The sequence below is a fragment of the Alnus glutinosa genome, chromosome 13 (genome assembly GCF_958979055.1).
Source record: "Alnus glutinosa chromosome 13, dhAlnGlut1.1, whole genome shotgun sequence".
Taxonomy (NCBI): domain Eukaryota; kingdom Viridiplantae; phylum Streptophyta; class Magnoliopsida; order Fagales; family Betulaceae; genus Alnus; species Alnus glutinosa.
This window is the reverse complement of record NC_084898.1, coordinates 3,701,796-3,720,784: the sequence shown is the minus strand read 5'-3', so window position 1 is coordinate 3,720,784 and position 18,989 is coordinate 3,701,796. Positions and strand designations below refer to the sequence as shown.

General features: G+C 36.1%; 1 protein-coding gene across 2 annotated transcripts; it reads left to right on the top strand.

Annotated features, from left to right (window-relative positions):
- Positions 1-5,648: 5,648 nt before the first annotated feature.
- LOC133854388 (heat stress transcription factor B-2b) lies at positions 5,649-8,019 on the top strand. Of its 2 annotated transcripts, XM_062290573.1 has the most exons (3): positions 5,650-5,939; positions 6,297-6,606; positions 6,709-8,019. In XM_062290573.1, exons 2-3 carry the CDS (start codon positions 6,358-6,360, stop codon positions 7,432-7,434), a joined length of 975 nt encoding a protein of 324 aa, XP_062146557.1. In that variant the 5' UTR covers positions 5,650-5,939; positions 6,297-6,357; the 3' UTR covers positions 7,435-8,019. The 2 variants fall into 2 exon arrangements, with proteins under 2 accessions (XP_062146558.1, XP_062146557.1); XM_062290574.1 differs by having other exon boundaries at positions 5,649-6,606.
- The last annotated feature ends 10,970 nt before the right edge of the window (positions 8,020-18,989 follow it).

Genomic DNA, 18,989 nt, shown 5'->3' with positions numbered 1-18,989 from the left:
CTTGCTCTCGGCTAGGACTGATCCGAGAGGCTCCTTCTCGGCTATGACTGATCCGAGAAGTTTTTTTTCTTGCTCTCGGCTAGGACTGATCCGAGAGGCTCCTTCTCGGCTAGGACTGATCCGAGAAGTTTTTCTTGCTCTCGGCTAGGACTGATCCGAGAGGCTCCTTCTCGGCTAGGACTGATCCGAGAAGTTTTTCTTGCTCTCGACTAGGACTGATCCGAGAGGCTCCTTCTCGGCTAGGACTGATCCGAGAAGTTGTTCTTGCTCTCGGCTAGGACTGATCCGAGAGGCTCCTTCTCGGCTAGGACTGATCCGAGAAGTTTTGGTCTCAGCTAGGACTGATCCGAGACGACCCCCCTTTCTTCTTGATCTCGGCTAGGACTGATCCGAGACTCTCGGCTAGGACTGATCCGAGAGTTTTTGCCTGCAAAAGAAACAACATCAACAGGTTCCTGGTCCCTAGACCGGGAACACTCCGATGCTTAAGTCAGCTTTATTCATTTATTCTGAAAATACTTATTCCCAAAATCTGGGGAATTTTCTGTCTAGTCTGAATTAAAAATAAAAGTCTAGTTCTTTGCAAATATAAATACTAAAAAATAAAAGCAAGCCTGAAATTCCCGAGAGTCCTTTTTATGGGATCACGGGCAGATACTGTTGTTGCCTCGGCTCTCTATGCCTAGGGCTTCTGCTTCCTCGGTCTTCTCTTCTTTCTATGTCATCTCGGGGAGCATTCTCTTGATGCCTCTCGTCTAGCTGAGGACGGTCTCGGGGATAGTAATCCCGTGGCTGTTGATCTCGGGGTTGATAGTCCTGATGATTCCGAGGCCTGTTATTTCCTTGATGGTTCCGTCGCTCTCCCAAGAACCGAACCAGCTTGCCATTCTTTATGAATTCTTCTATTAACAACCTTAGGGTTACGCACCCCTCGGTGTGATGACCTGCTTGTTTATGGAAATCACAATACTTCCCTGCATTCCTATAAGGAGGATTACCTGGTATCTTTTGCGGTTCCCGAAACGCCGGATCTCTCTTGATCTCCATGAGGACTTCTGATATCTCGGCATTGAGAGGTGTAAAGTTGTAATCTTTGAACTTCTTTACCTGCCTCTGCTCTTCCCAATCAGCTTTCTTGAATTCTTTCCTTTTCTTTTCTGGGGCTGTCTCTCGGGGTAGTCTAGAACTGGCCATAGACTTCAGCGTCTCTTCCTGATTGATGAATTCTTCTACCTTATCCATGAGGCCCTGCAAGGTACTCGGTTGCTTCCGGATCAACTTCTTCATCAAAGGCTCCTCGGGTGAAATTCCCTGATAAATGGCAGCAAAAATCATATCCTCGGTCGGATCTTCGACCGTAGCCTTCTCTCGGTTGAACCGAGCCATAAACTCCTTAAGACTCTCATTGCCCTGCTGGTGCAATGATAGCAAATATCCCGAAGGCTTCTTCCTTGTCCGGAAAGCCAAGAACTCCGTTAGGAATATCTTGGACAATTCCTTGAACTGATCAACGGAATTCGGGGGCAGCTTCCTGAACCAGTCTCGGGCATTCCCCGAAAGAGTAAGAGGGAAGGCCCGACATGCTACTTCATCGGGTGTCCCGTGAAGGTCTAGATGAGCTTTGAAATTCTCTAGGTGATCCAAGGGATCTCTGTCTCCTGCATAACTTAGAATTTGGGGTACCTTAAACTTATCGGGAAGCTGATAGTCTGCCACCCGTCTGGTGAAGGGTGAGTCTGTACCCATTAGGAGCTTGTCCACCATTACGGATCTGCCTTTGTCCTTTCTTTCCATCTCCATGTCCGTGCACCTTCTCTCCAGCTCGGCAATAATTCTGCTCAGATCTCCTTGACGGTCATCCTCCCTCCGAGGATTAATGTTGCTATTGTGATCTTCTTCCTCACGCTCATCCCTGTTCATCTCGGGATTGGGCTGTCTCTGCCTCATGCGTAACAATTCTGCATTTAAGTCTTCAATCTGGGCTTCCAACGCTGCTATGCGATCTTGATCTCCACCCCCCGGGGGAGGGTTCGGTGGAGGCTGCAAATTATTCTGAATAGCCGGTTCCTGTGGGGCCACGGGCTGTCGATTGGTCTGGCTTCCGGAACGTATGTTCATCACCATGCTGGATCTTTTTTTTCTTTTATGAGGAACGAATAATCGTTTCCCACAGACGGCGCCAAACTGTTGGTACAGTTTCCGGTATGGTGTGAATCTGAAAGTTCCTTTGATGTTCTTCACGCTTCTCAATAACTCTGCAAAACAACAAAACCTAGGGACCCTTCCGGGGGTCCCGCTCCGATGCCTAAGTTAGCTTCTGTGGGGAAATAATGCTTTGTGCATAAAATTCAGTCTTAGTTTATACCTGGGGTATGGGCCTATTTATAGGCATAGAGGTAGAGTCAAACCTGGATTAGGACTCCTGCTCCTTGTTGATCTAGAACTGCTGTCCGAGTTCTAATTGGACTTCAATCCTTTACTAGACTTCTAATTGGATATCTTCTTAGACTTCCAATCTGATATCTTCTTAGACTTCTGATCTGACATCTTCTTAGACTTCTGATCTGATATCTTCTTAGACCTCTGATATGATCATTATTCTTATCTTATCATTATTCTTATCTATTTGGACCTATTTGACTTTTGAATCTTTTCTTTGGATCGGGTTGAGTGGGATTTATCCCCAACAGAAAGTTTATTTTTATTTTATAATTATTTCACAATGTTAATGTGTTAGTTTTAATTAACTTTTTAATTATGATTAACAATGACTTATTCAATAATTAGTTAGAACTAAAACATTAATGTTGTGAAATATTTGTGTGATAAAAATATGGCTTCTACCATTATTCCTTCTAGCAATAAACATAGAGACCTGTTACGTGTACTCTTGCAATCCATCTCTTTTATAAATCTAATGATTAATTTGTGAAAAAGCTATATGGTCGGCAGATGTATAAAAGATGTAAAAATTCACATTTCTCGTAAAACTTATATTGTCAAAAAAAAAAAAAAAAACACAAAAGGAATCAAAATATCAATATAAAGAAGAGCCCCCTAAACTAACAACCGATTTTAGAATAGTTTCCTGAATTTCTAAGTACAACAATGCAACCCATCAAACTACCAAAATGTGTCAAAAATGTCACTTTTATCGAAATATTCATATTCTATCATTATTCTCTTAAAACTTAAAATAAAAAAAAAAAAATTAAAAACTATTTAAAAATAAACTATTAATATAAAACTAAAAATTGAAAGAAATCAAAAACTTAAAAAAAAATTAATTAAAAAAAAAAAGAACAAACAAGAAGAAAATGGGTGGCTCGGCTACCACCCCAATTAAAAAATTTTAATTTTTAATGTTTTTAATTTCTTTAAATTTTCAGTTATATATATTTTATTAATACTGACATGTTTCGTCATTTTATTGATGTTAACGTAGCACACTAACAGAATCCGTCGAGTGTTTTGATACAATTTAACAACAGTGAGTAATTTACTTTTATAATAATATATTTTTAATATCTTGATTTTTTTTTTTAGTGAGAATGATACATTTTATCATTTTATTAGTGTTAACGTTGACACTAACAGAATCTGTCAAGTATTTTGACAAAATTTAACTACAATGACTAAATTGTTATTTTTTGCTTACCTTAAAGATCTTTGAATTATTTTTTATTCAACAATTAACAATTTAAAATTTAGGTCAACTACATAAATTTATTTTGCATTTATTTTTTTTTATTAAAAAAAAAATAGTTTAGTTAAATTTTTTTTTATAGATTTTAAGAGAGTATAGGTATTATATGAATATTTGGATAAAAATGATATTTTCTACGCATTTTAATAGTCAAAATTTAAGTGGTTATTTTAAAATTACCTATTAGTTTAGGAGGCTTTTTAATATAAAAATAATATCGGCATTTAGTCCAAGCCAATTTCGGCACGTCTTAAAGCCGAATTCCAAATTTCCTACCTTTTGTTATCTAACGAAAATATCTACCACGTGGCAACAACAATGCAAAGCCTTATCTCCTGCACCGGATTGGGATCTCCATAACTTTACCGACACGTATATCCTATTACGAATTCAAAAGAACTAATAAAATAAATTGAACGATGGAGTGGGAAGCTTCTAGAAAAGAAGAAGCCACGTGCTCTCTAACAAATCTCTATTGGACCGCTTCCATATGGATAAGGATATTTTTTTTTTTTTTTTTTTTGCAATTATTAAATATTAAGAATGGTAAACGTCATTAAAATTTAGAAAAACAAAAAGCAAAAACAGTGAGTAAAAGGGGTGGCCCACGATTCTAAAGTAGCAAATGCTGTCTTTTGCTCCTTTATAAGTAATAAAGCCGGTCTCCAGACCCTCCACATTAGGCGGAAACATTCTTACTTTTGGGGTCTCGCCTCCCAAAATTTAAGAAATAGACCCCAAAAAATTAAATTGTATCCCCCCATTTTTTTTTTTTTAGTTTTGTCCCTGGTTTCTAAAATTATATTTCCCCTCTACTCCTCACCTAAAAATAAACACTTGTTTTTTCAACATATTTATATTTAAAAAATTGTAAAGAAGTTTTTTAAAATGTATTTTTTGTTTTTTAAAAAATTGGGTCTTCTGGGTCTATTTTGGGTATTAGGTCGACTTTTTTTTTGTTTAATTTATACGTTTTTAATCCTTTTTAAAAATATTTCAGTCTTTTTTGGCCCAATATGCTGGGTTTTGCTATGGTTGTTAAAAATTAATAAATAACTTTTGGGCTTTTTTTTTTTGTGAGGGCCTGAAAATCCAATGTTTAAAATTGCCACTGAAATTCATTTTAAAGCTTACATGAGATTAAATTACATCTACATATATTAAATACCCTAAAATTTTATGATATATATATATATATATATATCTTCAAAAATCGATAACCGCTCCAGTAAAGCCTTTTTAATCGATAACAAAAGCATTTTGTCAATTTGTCGATTACCAGTTACTGGCCGGCTTTACACCCCTACCAACAACCTCACTGTTTTAATTATGAGAAATGATATTTTGCCACCCAAAAACACAACTATTGACTTTTTTTTTGTTTCTTTTTTTTTGTTTTAATTTTTTAATTTTTTTTTTTAAAAAAAATACAAAACCAAACCTCAACCCATTTACATGGTTTCATGATTTTTTGTTTCATAAAAAAATTTAAAAAGTCAATAATTGTGTCATGAAGTGGAAATATATTATATCTCTTTAATTATTCATTTTCGAGAAATGTTAAAGTTCATTATAGTGTTCTTCTAGGGTCCTTTTATACTGACATGACACCGTAAGAGAAATCAGTTGTAATTTTTTTTTATTAAAAAAAAATATCATATCAGCATAAAAAAACTCTAAAAACACACTAGAATAAACTATAACATTTTTCATTCTTTTTCAAAGATTTTTTTAGAGACATTTTTTTCTTCTGTAATTTTTAATAATTCAATTCACCAAAATATCTATAAAAATAAATAAATAACTATTTTAATGTGTCTACTAAAAATACTTGAAGGTGATAGTTTGAGTACGCGTACTTGTTTCCCAATAATTATCTAAGAAAATTATCCCTTCTTTGAAGTTCTTTCAATCTCTTTTTTGGTGGGCCCCACCCTCGTTTGCTCTTTTTCCTGATCTTTCAATTGCCCTTTCCTTCGCCTTCTGGAACCCACGAACTTCCCTTTTCCCTTATCATTTCCTCGCACCCCCCAGAACCTTCTAGAAACAACAAAACCTCTCTCTCTCTCTCTCTCTCTCTCTCTCTGTGTCGTTCGCTCCGAAAGCTCATAGCTCAGTCCCTGGCGGTGATGTTTGGTTAAGCGTTGCCAGCTGAAAAGGTTTCGTGGGGAACCAGCCAGTTCGGTTACGCAGTTCTTGTTTGGTTGGAGAGAAAATTCTAGCACTTTTCCAGGTAACATTGACAAGAGCTATTTTTTTTGTTTGTTTGTTTATCTAAACGGGATTCGTTTAGTACTCATACGCTGAGGAAATAGAAGAAAATACGGGAAATATCGGAGAAAATCTGAGATCTTGAAGACTTGAACCTGTTCTTTCATGATATGTTGGGTTTCGCAAATGAATAAAGCATCGCGCAGTTATATTTTATGTATTATTCTAATTCTCCATTTTGTTTCTTAATTCGTTTTATTGAACCTTCTCGCCTCTCGGAGACCAAACGGTACACAATTAATGATACATTTAGATATATTAATTATCAAGTTTTTGTCGTTATTTATCGAGTCCGATCTAAGAGAGCGTCAAACATCAGATTGAGCCAACACGTCAAGAAAGTTCCAGTGTTTTAGGGCTCGGATCCGAGAGCGAGGCCTATGGCGCCATTGCCGGTCGAACAGACCGGCGATTCGGGTCCGGGAGAGTCGCAGAGATCTCTCCCGACTCCGTTCCTCATCAAGACCTTCCAACTGGTTGACGACCCCGCCGTCGACGACCTCATTTCCTGGAACGACGACGGATCGACCTTCATCGTCTGGCGCCCCGCTGAGTTCGCTCGCGATTTGCTTCCGAAGTACTTCAAGCACAACAACTTCTCCAGCTTCGTTCGCCAACTCAACACTTACGTAAGTTTGATAGAGATTTTCTCATGTAACTTTTTTACGCTTTCTCGGAATCCAAACTTTATGTATACTTTTGCTCCATGTATTTTTTCGTTGAATCTGTAGGGATTTCGGAAAGTCGTGCCGGATCGGTGGGAATTCGCGAACGATTGCTTTCGGAGAGGCGAGAAAGGGCTCCTCCGCGACATACAGCGCCGGAAGATCTCGATGGTTGCCGCGTCTCCCGCCTCTCAGGTGGTGACGGTGGCGGCACCGTCGCTTGCGGCGGCGCTCGCAGTCTCGCCGGCGAACTCCGGAGACGAGCAGGTGATCTCGTCGAACTCGTCGCCAGTGGTTGCGGTGCACCGGAGCACGAGCTGTGCCACGGCGCCGGAGCTTCTGGAGGAGAACGAGCGTCTGAGGAAGGAGAACTCGCAGCTGAGCCACGAGTTGACCCAGCTGAGAGGCCTATGCAATAACATACTCGGTCTGATGACGAACTTCGCCACCGGTCAGTTAGACGGTACCGGAGCTTCCGTACCGGAGGGAAAGCCGTTGGAGCTTTTACCAGCTAAGCAGGTGATCGCGGTTGCGGAGGACCGTGGGGCCCGGAAGTTGGAGGAGGACGACGACGAAGACGACGAAGAAGACGCCAATGATCAGGACGACGGGACAACAAAGACGACGCCGCGGCTGTTTGGTGTTTCAATCGGGGTTAAGCGCGTGAGGACGGACGAGGAGGAAGGGCAGAATAGGGAAAATTCTCAGGAAAAAGAGTCCGGGTCAGAAGTGAAAGCAGAGCCGTTGGATGGGAATTCTAACCATCAGGAACCGCCCTGGCTAGAGCTTTGAAAATGACGACGATGGACTCTGATCTGATCTGAAATCTCGATGGTTTCCACGAGGGAACGAACGAGCGGATGACTCGGGGGGCAAGCTGTCACGTGACTCCGTGTTGTTGTAAAAATATGTAAAAGGAACGACAGCCAACGCCTAAGCGTTTGTAAAGCCTTGTGGACTGGTGTGGAAAGTTTACTGTGACAGGTCGTTGTTGCTTGAGCACGCCACCGTGGAAAGAGTAGGCACGATGGGATTGGGAAAGGGCGCTGCGTTGGACAGATGGGAAAAGGAGGAGACTGTAGAGAGTAGAAAAGTTTTGTGAATTGTCAAGGTTGGGGTAGAGAAGAAGAAAATAGAGCCAGCTAGATGTGATGAATATTCCAGAATGGAAGATAGATAACTGGAGCCTGTTTTAGCCTAACAAGCTGTAAATAGTTTGGTACCAAATTCTATTTAGGAGTAGAATTCTTCCCTGATGCAGATCAGTGGTTGGTGATGTCTTCTTGGTTATGTATCCTATTTTTCTTTTCTTTTTTTCTTTTTTTTTTTAAGTATGTTTTAGGCTCTTGTTAATGACACTAAGTTTAGCTTTGTTTACCTTTTGTTTTCTGCTTCCAAAACAAAGCTATTGACAATTTTTGAAACAAAAAATATACTCTTTAAAAGAATAATTAATAAATGGAGCCAAATGTTTTCCAAATTTTCTAATTATAGTTTTCAAAATAATTGTATAGGGTGCGTTTGGAATTGCGATTTTGTTGACAAAAAATACGATTTTAAATCAAATTGTAAAAAATCAACCATTTGAGAATTACGTTTTTAAAAAATTGCGATTTGAAAATGCAGAAAACTGCTTTTTAAAATCGCAAGTAATGAGGTGCTTTTTTAAAAACGAAAAATTTTAAATGCTAACTTGCGATTTTAAAGGTATGATGGTCAAGCCATCCCCTTGGCCAAATCAAGGTGGCTGAACCATCCTTCCAGTCTGACCACCCCCACCATCCTTCCAGTCTGGCCACAGGGGGTGGTCGAGCCACTCCCTTGGACCCAATGGGGTGGCTGGGCTAACACTCTCGCTAATTGTTTTATTTTTTATTTTTGGCCTTTTATCTTGTTTTTTTTTTAATTTTGTATTTAAGCTTTTATTTAAAAATTAAAAAAAAAATTACACTTTTTCCCGTTGGTCAAAAAAATCAAGGGTTGATTTCTGTCTAAAGAGACAAAAAATAGATAGATAATATTTTTTGCTACAGTAAAATACATTAAGGCCTCGTTTGGTTTGCGGATTAGACCCATGGAAAGGAATAACTATTCCTACTGAATAGTTATTCCTTTGTTTGGTTGTATATTATTTAAGGGAATAGTTATTCCCATGGAATAGCTATTCCCTTACGAAGAGGAATAGGTATTCCACTCAAAAAGGAGTGGAATACCTATTCCTTTCCTGTGGGAATAAATAAAATTCGTCTTTTGCCCAAAAACCCCAACCCTCTCAACATCCAAGTCTCTTATCCCTCTCTCTCTCTGTTTCTCAACTCATGGTGTATTTGGATACGAAATTTTGAAAATAAAATATAATTCTGATTCTACTTTTTTCAAAAATAAATCATATTTTATTCAACTTTTTCAAAAACAAATCATATTTTATTCAATTTTTTTTTCTTCTAAAAAGTCAAATCTCAAAATTCGCAAACAGAATAAGAATTTAATTCTGATTTCAAAAATTTATTACTCAAATGCACCATCAGTATCTCTCTCCATCTCTGCAATTATATTCTCATCCTCCTCTCTCTCTGTTTCTCAACCCAACTTAATTTGTTGTGGGTTAGTCCTTTTTTTTTTTTTTTTTTTTTTTTCCTCCTATGATTTAGCCTACAGAATGCACTTAGACGTAGCAAAACGAGTATCTCTTAATATCGGGAGGACTCCAATTGCCTGGCGGAGGTTTGAGAAAAACTTTGTAAGCAAATAATGAATGTTTGTTGCTGAAAACAAATAAAAAATAATAAAATAAAAAGGGCTTTGCAGATGATTTATTTTTTCTTTTTATTTTTTTATGATGGTGATATGATGATTATATGTGTGTGTGTGCGTGTGTTTTTTTTTTCCTTACAAATCATTTTGTAGCGTAATTGTATATGAAAAAAAAAAAAAAAAAAAAAAAAAGCCATGAACTATATGAAATTAAGAAAAAAAACAAAAAAAAAAGGTCATAGTATGATTGTTTATGTTTCTAAAATAAAGAAAAAAAATGTCCTTAAGAATATAAATTCTATTTTTATTATAAGGGTGTTTTAGAAAATTTGATTATAATATGATTCCATTCACCAATGTATTGCACTATACCAAACAAAAGAATACATATGCAATGTTCTATTCCACCGTTACAACCAAACAAAAGAATAGGAATAGTTATTCCATTCCACCTTCATCTATTCCCAGGAATAGTTATTCCTTTTCCTAATGGAATAGACATTCCACAAACCAAACGAGGCCTAAGGGGATTTATTGTCGATTTCTTAGCATTGGACGCTAAAACTCAAATGGATAGATACTTTGGGGGATAAAATGTATTTTTTCCTTAAGATTTTGTTTTATTTTATCTTACGGTTTATATGATGTCACGTTATATATTATTAGATACAATAAAATAAAATTTTTTAACTCTAAAATAGCTCATTTTCATTTCAAGCCCTTGTCCGGCTAGAGGGTGTTGTGGATTTAGATTTTTAACAATTTGCTGCCTAATTGCTGTTCAAATAAGTTTTGAATTGCTCGGCCACCTGCTCGGCAAGCGAGACCCCATTTGAAATCTTTTACATTTGTTGCCCAAATCCTAATATGTGACATGTGTCCCTAATAATTGATGGGGTAATCGAACTTGCTTAAACAGTGACTTCGGTGTTGCTTAGCTCCTAGGAATGCTCTTCATACTGTTTAGACGAGTGACAATTTAAATGTTTTGGATTTATTTATAGAAAAGTATTAAGGATGCCAAATCTTTTACCAATAGATATGTATAAAAAATGATGTGAGACTTATTTATTAATAATCGTAACATTTTTCTTTATTAATTTTTTTTATCTCCTCCAATGAATAAGTCCTACATTATTTTGGTATCACTTTCTTGATAAAAAAAAAAAAAAAAAATTAGTACTCTTAAAATTTATCAAAGTAATAAAAAAATATTATGGTTTTAACTCATAAATATATATATTTTTCATGGGCACCCAAAAAATAACCATCATACTATGAGGTTGAATTGGGGGTGGTTGAATCAAAAGGGCCAAGGTGGTGTGACCACCCCAGAGGTTTGGTTACGATGGTCGACGACTGGGAATTTATTTTTATTTTTTTCGCAAAATAAAAGTAGAGTCTTTTAAGAATATTATTTTTATAAGTATTGGTATTTTAGAAAATTTGGTTGAAATGTAATTCAATTCTAGTTAATAATTTTAGTCATTCATTTGTTGTCACCAGACCGGACCAAACCAGACGAATGTCTATGAATGATCAATATTCCATTTCAACCTTTTGTATTCTTTGTAATACTCATTTATATTCTTAGGTAATATTCATTTTAGTGTACTAAACTTATCCAATATTTGGCATGCGGAATAAAACCATAGAATGAAATGACTATTCTTATTGAATAACCATTTATTTATTTGGTTGAAGTAGACCATTTATGAGAATACCCGTTTCCATGAGAATGTTTTTTCTCCTAAAAAAAAATATAACTATTATTCTAAAAAATAAAAGGAATAGTTATTCCTATAAGAACACAATTTTTTTTTTTCTTCAATTTCAAAATTTATAAAAAAATCCTATTGTTTTGACCCTCATGCATTAACATTTATCAAGAATCCAAATCCAACGGAGAGAGAGAGAGAAGTGTAGTATGAATTTTAGGTTTATTCATCAGCCCAAATATGAAGGCCCGTTTTTCTTTCTATTTTGCATGTGTTATTGGAATTGTCACTTTCATGCCCTTCATCTCCTGCAAGGCTCCTTCCTATGTTGAATGGGTCAAGATCCACTCTCTTCCCTTTGAAGCCCACAGCTTAATCTTGCTGGGCTCAAGGTTTTTGCCACTAACTCCCTCTAACTACATCCTTGGGCTTTTTTACTAATTGGCATGTATAGCCTATAATTATAGTTAAAGAATTCGAATGGAAGTAATTCCTATATATTTTGGCTTTGATCAAATGGCTTTTCTAGCTTGTGTTCCTAATATAAGGAAAAAGATCGGGTGCAATTAGATGTTCGTATTACATGAAATGCAGGTAGTCTCATCGATACCGTAGATGTAAAGTTTATCTCTTCGAACGGGTGGGCTTTGCACTCTGGGTTGTCTAGGCAAGTGGGCCCTGCAACATGTGAGAAATGGGTTGCTAGAAGAGTAATGGTATTTAGTAGACTACTATACGACTATTATACAACTGAGATAACGCGGCAATCAAAATAAACTTTCATTTTTTTTTTAAAGTGTTAATCTAATGGCTAATTTTTACTACCATATCATCAAGTTATATAACCGTCATCTTATTAAAATATACACACAAATGAGTGTGATGGATTAAATTTTGGAGTCATTAAAAATGTGAATGATTGATACTTATATAATAGGTCACTGTAATAAATCTAATTATTTCGGTTAGTAATAATATACTATATGAAGATCTCAAAAAAAAAAAAAAAAAAAAAAAAAAAACCCTTTTTAATTAATTATCTCATTTACTTCAAAAAAAATATACATATTATTTATCTCATCAACGGGAGAGAACTGGGGGCCACCCTCTCCCTCCCGGTTTTAAAAATTAAGCTTGGCCTAATCAAAATTAGATTTAACCTCTCATTCATGCTCCCTCCTCTCTTTTCTATTTATGCTCCGTTTGTTTCGGCGTAAAATGATTTCCAGAAAATGATTTCGGTATTTTACGGTGTTTGGTAGGGGCGAAAATAACGGTCAACGAAAATCATTTTCGGTTTGACCGTAAAACCTTCTTTAATTTTTGGAAAACGATTTACGGTTTTTAAAACCGTAAATCGTTTTCCAAAATTATATTCTTCGTCCTTACACGCACGTTTGATATTTGACTGTCCGAATCCGACAATAATCGGTCGTTCGAAAATAGGCAACACCGGAATCCGGCATCATCAAGTCACTGGAATAATGCCGGCGTCGGAATCCGACCACCGGAATCCTGCCGGCTGCCGGAATACCGCCGGCCGCCGGAATCCGGCGACATCCGGCAACTGCGCCGAATGCCGGCGGAATCTGGCCGGAATCCGGCCATGGACCGAAACCGGCCGGAACCCGGCCTGATCTGACCGGATCCGGCCACTGATCCGGCCGGATCTGGCCAAAATGGCCGGGATCCGGCCGGATATGACCGGATCCGGACACTGAACCGGCCGGATCTGGCCAAAATGGCCGGAATCCGGCCGGATATGACCGGATCCGGACACTGATCCGGCCGGATCTGGCCGGATCCGGCCACTGATCCTGCCGAGATCCGGCCAAAATGACCGGATCCTGCCGGATCTGACCGGTCCCGGAGGTTTCCTGCCGGAATCCGGCAATTTTGGCCGGATCCGGCCAAACATGTTCGCCGGATTCCGGCGACGGCGACCGGTCGTTGCCGGATTCCGGCGACAGTTGCATTTTCACTTTTCGTAATTTTTTCGTGCGAACCAAACGCCGAAAAATGTTTTCGAGAAAATAATTTCTTTTGAAATTGATTTCGTCGAAAATATTTTACGACGGAAACCATTTTACGTCGAAACAAACGGAGCATTAATGAAAAATTCTAATTCCGTTCCTACTCACCGAAGCCTTATCCTCGGTGCTCTCTCCATTTTATCATGCTCCTGTCATAGGGTGGACAATCTGCTTTATGTAATCATCCTCTTGCACTAGTAAAACTTTAGGCAAATAAGTATCTATATAAAATAAAAATAAATAAATAAATAAACTTTAGGCAAATATATGTTATTGCATCTTATTCAATCACATGTTTATTGAATAGAATATGCAAGGTCATTTTCAGTTTCCTGCTCTATGACTCATCATGGAATTGGAATTGGTTTTGCATCCTTTTTAGTGTAGAATAACAATAGTTAGGGAAACAATTTTTTCTACACGTCCTTACAAATGACACGTTAGTCCATTTGTCGCTTTCGGCGTCAGTTATTAAACAATTAAATATATCAATTAAATTTTGTTATTTTCTTATTTTTTTTTTAAATGGTGTATCACGTGGCCATTCGAGTCTATAGTAAAGTTGTAGTACCCCGTGCATTTTCCTTTAGTCTAATGGCTCCCTCTTTCATCACTTCTTTAAGTCCTTTTTTTTTTTTAACAAAATAACCGGAGTTACTATGCATTAATTTGAAGAAACACGAAGGCAAATATAGTGAATAGAGGCACATCAACACCTTACACACTAAGTCAGAAAAATCTGACTTGGATGCTGCCTACAAATAAACAAATATTTCAAAGACAGATGTTTGAGCCACTCTTTAACAATAAAGCACCTATAACAAAGAAAAGATGGCTGATCTAGCTAACAAACCATAAAAAGTTCCATAAAATATGCAAATTTAATAGACAAACTTATAAAAACTACTCTAAAAAATAGAGAAAAAAAAAAACAACTACAGAAAGCATCCAACACAAGCCAAAGTCGAAAGAAAAATTACTCGTATCTTGTAGGAACTGGCGAAAAAACATAGATTTGGCCTCAAAAATAGATGTAGAAGAAGAAAATTCAGCCAAACTTTCGCCGGCAACACGGACGGAGAGATCGCTTCCCTATGAGATGTCTTATGTTAGTCTTTCTGCCTAAAGAAACCAAAAACAAGAAAAAAATACAAAACTCTATAGTCCTAGAATGATTAGGAGACCCAAAGCTCCATAGCCCTAGAAGGACTAGGAGAACAAAAGCTCCACTGAGTCTAAACCAAGGAGAAAACAAAAAACCTCCATAGCCCTAAAAGGACTAGGAGGGAAGCACCATTGGGGGAGGAGAGGCGTGGAGCCTCCCTCCTCCTCAGACACCTATTTTCTTTCTTTCTTTCTTTCTTCTTCTTCTTCTTTTTTCTTTTTTTTTTTTTTTTTTAGGGCCAGCTCTCCTCCCGTGAAAGCCAATTATATGTTATAATGTTGGTTATAACTCCCCCTTCACCTCTTAAGTCTAAGCAAATGAAAAGGAAAAAAAAAAAAAAAATTGACATATAATCTTCATCATTTTTTAAAGTCCACACTAATAAAGTTAGTCCATAAATTTAATCATCTAATTTGCATTCTAACAAATATATATATATATATATATATATATATATATATATATATATATATATATATATAACTAGTTTCTTCTAGTGTATTTGGGGAAGATTCCAGTTCTTGTTGTTATGGCGTCATCTATGCCTCCGTTTATGGTTTCTCTCTTACGTCATGGTGGTGACTTAGTCAAAAAAACTAATTTCCAGATAGTACAAGTGCATGTGTTTTGCCAGTGGCGGGATGTGTTAGTTGTACAGTTAAAAGTATACAATTTTTACACAATTAAGACATATTGATGAAACCCTCGCGCATGAATTCTACTAATATGTCAAAAATCATTTTCCTTAGCGGTGGCTTTCAAGCACGTATGCTACAGCTGATGTCTCTTCAAGCAGAAAACTACACGCACGCGCGGTGTCATATTGCCGAGTGGGGGCGGCCTTTCGATCTCTTGTTAAATGAGCTAAGATTCAACCGGATTAAGACAATTCTTTGGCTCATTCTTCCTAGCTCTACAATCTTCATGCACTGTTTTGGCTGGTTCTTTGGGTGTCTACTTTGTTGGCCACCTTCCCCTTCCCCCTTTCCCTTCTCCTTATGTAATTGCTTTGAAAAATACACGGTAAATTTCAAAACAAATGAGAATATTTTTGTTCAAACAAACAAAATTAAAGAACTTCCCACCACTGCCGGCTGCAGCTATTATTGACATTTGGCTGTACCAAAGAAGATGATTAAAAAAAAAAAAAAGGGAAAGAAGAGAGAGCCTTTGCATCCCCCACTTTCTTTTTGGTATTGCAGAAAGTAAGATCAACTTGTCGCCCACAAGAAATGACACAGCAATTAGTAGCATTGATTACAGGAAAAGACTACAACTTGATTGGGAAATCTCCATTAATTTTCCAAATTCCTGTTTCCTCGAAACATATATTAAAATATATATCCAAGTTGCAATCCATTTTCACAAGAGAAATTAATGCAAGCTAGTTCTTCCTGTGGTTCCTGCAGAATAATAAAGTCAGTCACTACTATTGTAAGAATATTCCATGAAGTAGGGCAAGGATCTCTAACAGCTTATTTGTCTGAATAGGTAGTCGGACAATCCAAAAACGTAGTTACGCATACGGTCCTATCCTACATAAGCTCTCTCATAGTGTTAATTAATTGATAGAGATCCCACTCCTACCATGATAGTGAGTTTTGATTTGCTAAAATGGACTAGATATACAGTTTAGAAAAAATTATTCAACTCAATCTATAAAGTGAAAAATACATTTTTTCTTTTTAATATCACATGATTTTCACTTTTTTTTATTTTAGTAAGATTAGTTTTTAAAAAAAAAGTGTCTCATATGTTTTACAGATATGTTGTTAAATCATTATTTATTCCAAAATTTTAAGCTGATAAGAATTAATAAATTTAATCAATACTTTAACGCTCTCCCTCATGTATGAGCTCAAACTCTCGTGAAATATTTAATTAAAATAAAAGGTAAATGAGATAAAGACACGATTCGAACTTAAGACCTCTGCTCAAATACCATGTTAAATTATAATTTATCCTAAAAGCTTTAGATAATAGAAATTGATAAATTTAATTATTTAATCAATACTTTTACACATAACACTTTTAAGAATTAAATTAGAAAAACTCTTCCATACCGGTTTGTAAAAATTTCGATCTAATTCGCTCCATTATACAACACAAAACCCATCCCCCCTTGAATGGGAGAATTTTTTTGGCTTGCTCCATTGGCTAACAATATTTTTGCAGGAATTTTTTTTTTTTTTTTTTTTTCTTTTTGTAAATTAAAATTGATTCAACAATATTAAGGAGACAGCCTGTGTGAAGTGTGCAGATTATTTAATATTTTTGTTGTAATAAATCATAATGGTTGGATAATGTCCCAATTTTCTAAATTCCTGTTTCCTGGAAATATTTAAAAATCCTCGAAGTTGCAATCCATTTTCATAAGAAATGCATAGGTGGTTCCAACGTACTAAAGGCGTAAGCAGCGGGATGTCAGGCACGCATGTGAGAAAGCGAAATAATAATAATAATAATAATAATAATAATAATAATAAAAATGAAGGACTTTGCTTAAAGGAATCGAAGAATTGGTCAAATAACTTCAAAACGTCGTACAAATTAGGATATCAAATTTTGAAAACGTCTTAATAACGCGTTCTCCTTTTAAGTTTTACCGTTAAATTTTGTTAAAATTTTTAAAATACTATTATATTTATTTTTTAAAATAATTTTATAAAGAATTTCAAAGATTTAGGTATGGGTATTTTTATAAATTTTGTTAAATTCTGACCAACACCTAAATCTTGGTAATTTTGTTTTGTTTTTTTTTTTTAAAAAAATAAAATTAAGGGTATTTTGAAAATTTTGGCAGGATTTAACAGCAAATCCTAACGGAACACCCGTTATTAAGATGTTTTGAAAATTAGATACCCTAAAATGAGATGTTTTGAAGTTCAATACCCTTAAATCAAATAAGTCAATACTTCAATACTCTTAGGGTGCGTTTGGGATTGCGACTTCGTAAACAATAAGTGCGATTTTAAACCAAATCGCATAACATAAATCGTTTGGAAACTGCATTTTTAAAAATCGTGATTTGAAAACGAAGAAAATCTGCTTTTTCAAATCGCAGGTAAAATGATACTTTTTTGAAAACGCAGAATTTTAAAGCCGAATTTGCAATTTTAAATGTTAAATTGCGATTTTGTCAAACGCTTGACCTCGTTTTTATAAATCACTTTTTTCAAATCGCACATTTTAAAATCGTGATTTTAAATCGTAAGCTCAAACGGACCCTAACGAGTTCTTCCTAATAATAATAAAAAAATAATAATAATAATAAATTAAAAAAAAAAAAAAAAAAAAAAAAAAAGAGAAAAAAAGAAAAAAGATGTGGTGCACAAATTTTTCTACACGCTAGAAAATTGCAGCTCCTGCTGGGGTCCCCAGCGCGCAGGAAAGTGAAAGGAGGATTGCATGTGATTTGCTCTGTTCGCTCTTCGCTCTGGCCGTGCTCTGCCTTTTTCAAAGTGGGCTGTCACTTTGTCGCTTCCACATCACTTATTATGAGTTCTGACTTGGTAAAAATACGACCTTTTCTTCCCCCCTTCACTTCTAGGAAAGATTGAAGCACCTATAGAGTTGTTGCTTGGGTCTATTATGGTGTGTTCGGGTAGTTTGAGTTCCGTTTATTCGGATTGTTTAGGTACATGTTTAAGTAAGAAATTGTTCGTTGGACAGGTATTCGAGTAGTTTGAGTTCCGATACTTGTTCGGATTGTTTAGACACGAGTCCAAACGGGTGAGGTTAAGATAATTTTTTACCTGAGATTGCTTATTAAACAGGTGTTCGGATAGTTTGAGTTTTACTTATTCGGACGGTTGAGACACATGTCTAATTAAGCATGTGAAGTTCAGACAATTTCTCACATGAGACTGCTTATTGCAATTTATTAGGACAAAACGCTCCTTGAATAGGTGTTCGGAAAGTTTGGGTTCTAGTACTTATCCGGCTTGTTTAGATACGTGTCAAAACAATCTTTTACTTAAAGACTTGTAATAAGACAACCTTATTTCATGCCGTGACGAAACTAGAGGAGGGTTGGAAGGGACCATGCCCTTCTTGCAAGAGTAATTAAAAATGCTTCTTGTTTTTTTCCTTTTAAATTTGTTAAAAAAAACACATTTTAAGTTTTGCATTTCAACTTTGGCCCCATGAAAAAAATTTACTATAATTACCCATTTAAACCAACTTTCTAGTTTCGTCCCTTTTGAATGTGATCTTGATGACTCGAAGATCATAATTGTGGGTAGCGTACGTCTAGACACATGTCCAAGTATGTGAGGTTCAAGCGATTTCTCACATGCGGTTGTTTATTGCAATGTAATAGGACAGCTTTATTACACGTGATTTTGGGTTTACAATTTCAAAAAGCATAATTTAAAAATAACAATTTGAAAAGTGATTTTCAAAAACACATTTAAGTATTTGAGAAAATCACAATTTGACCCTTAAAAATACATTTTTTATTTATAAAAAATCGCAATTATAAACGTACCCCTCGAGGTGAAGACCAAATATAGAAGAAAAAAATTACCATATAGAGAGGAAGCGTCCAGATATAGAAGAAGAAAATCACCATCTAGAGAGGAAACGTGGGAGATATACATGACAAAAAAAACACACTTCCACAAAGCAAAAAGTTGCAAACGCCGTATATTGACTTCAATTTTGTGGAAAATTCTA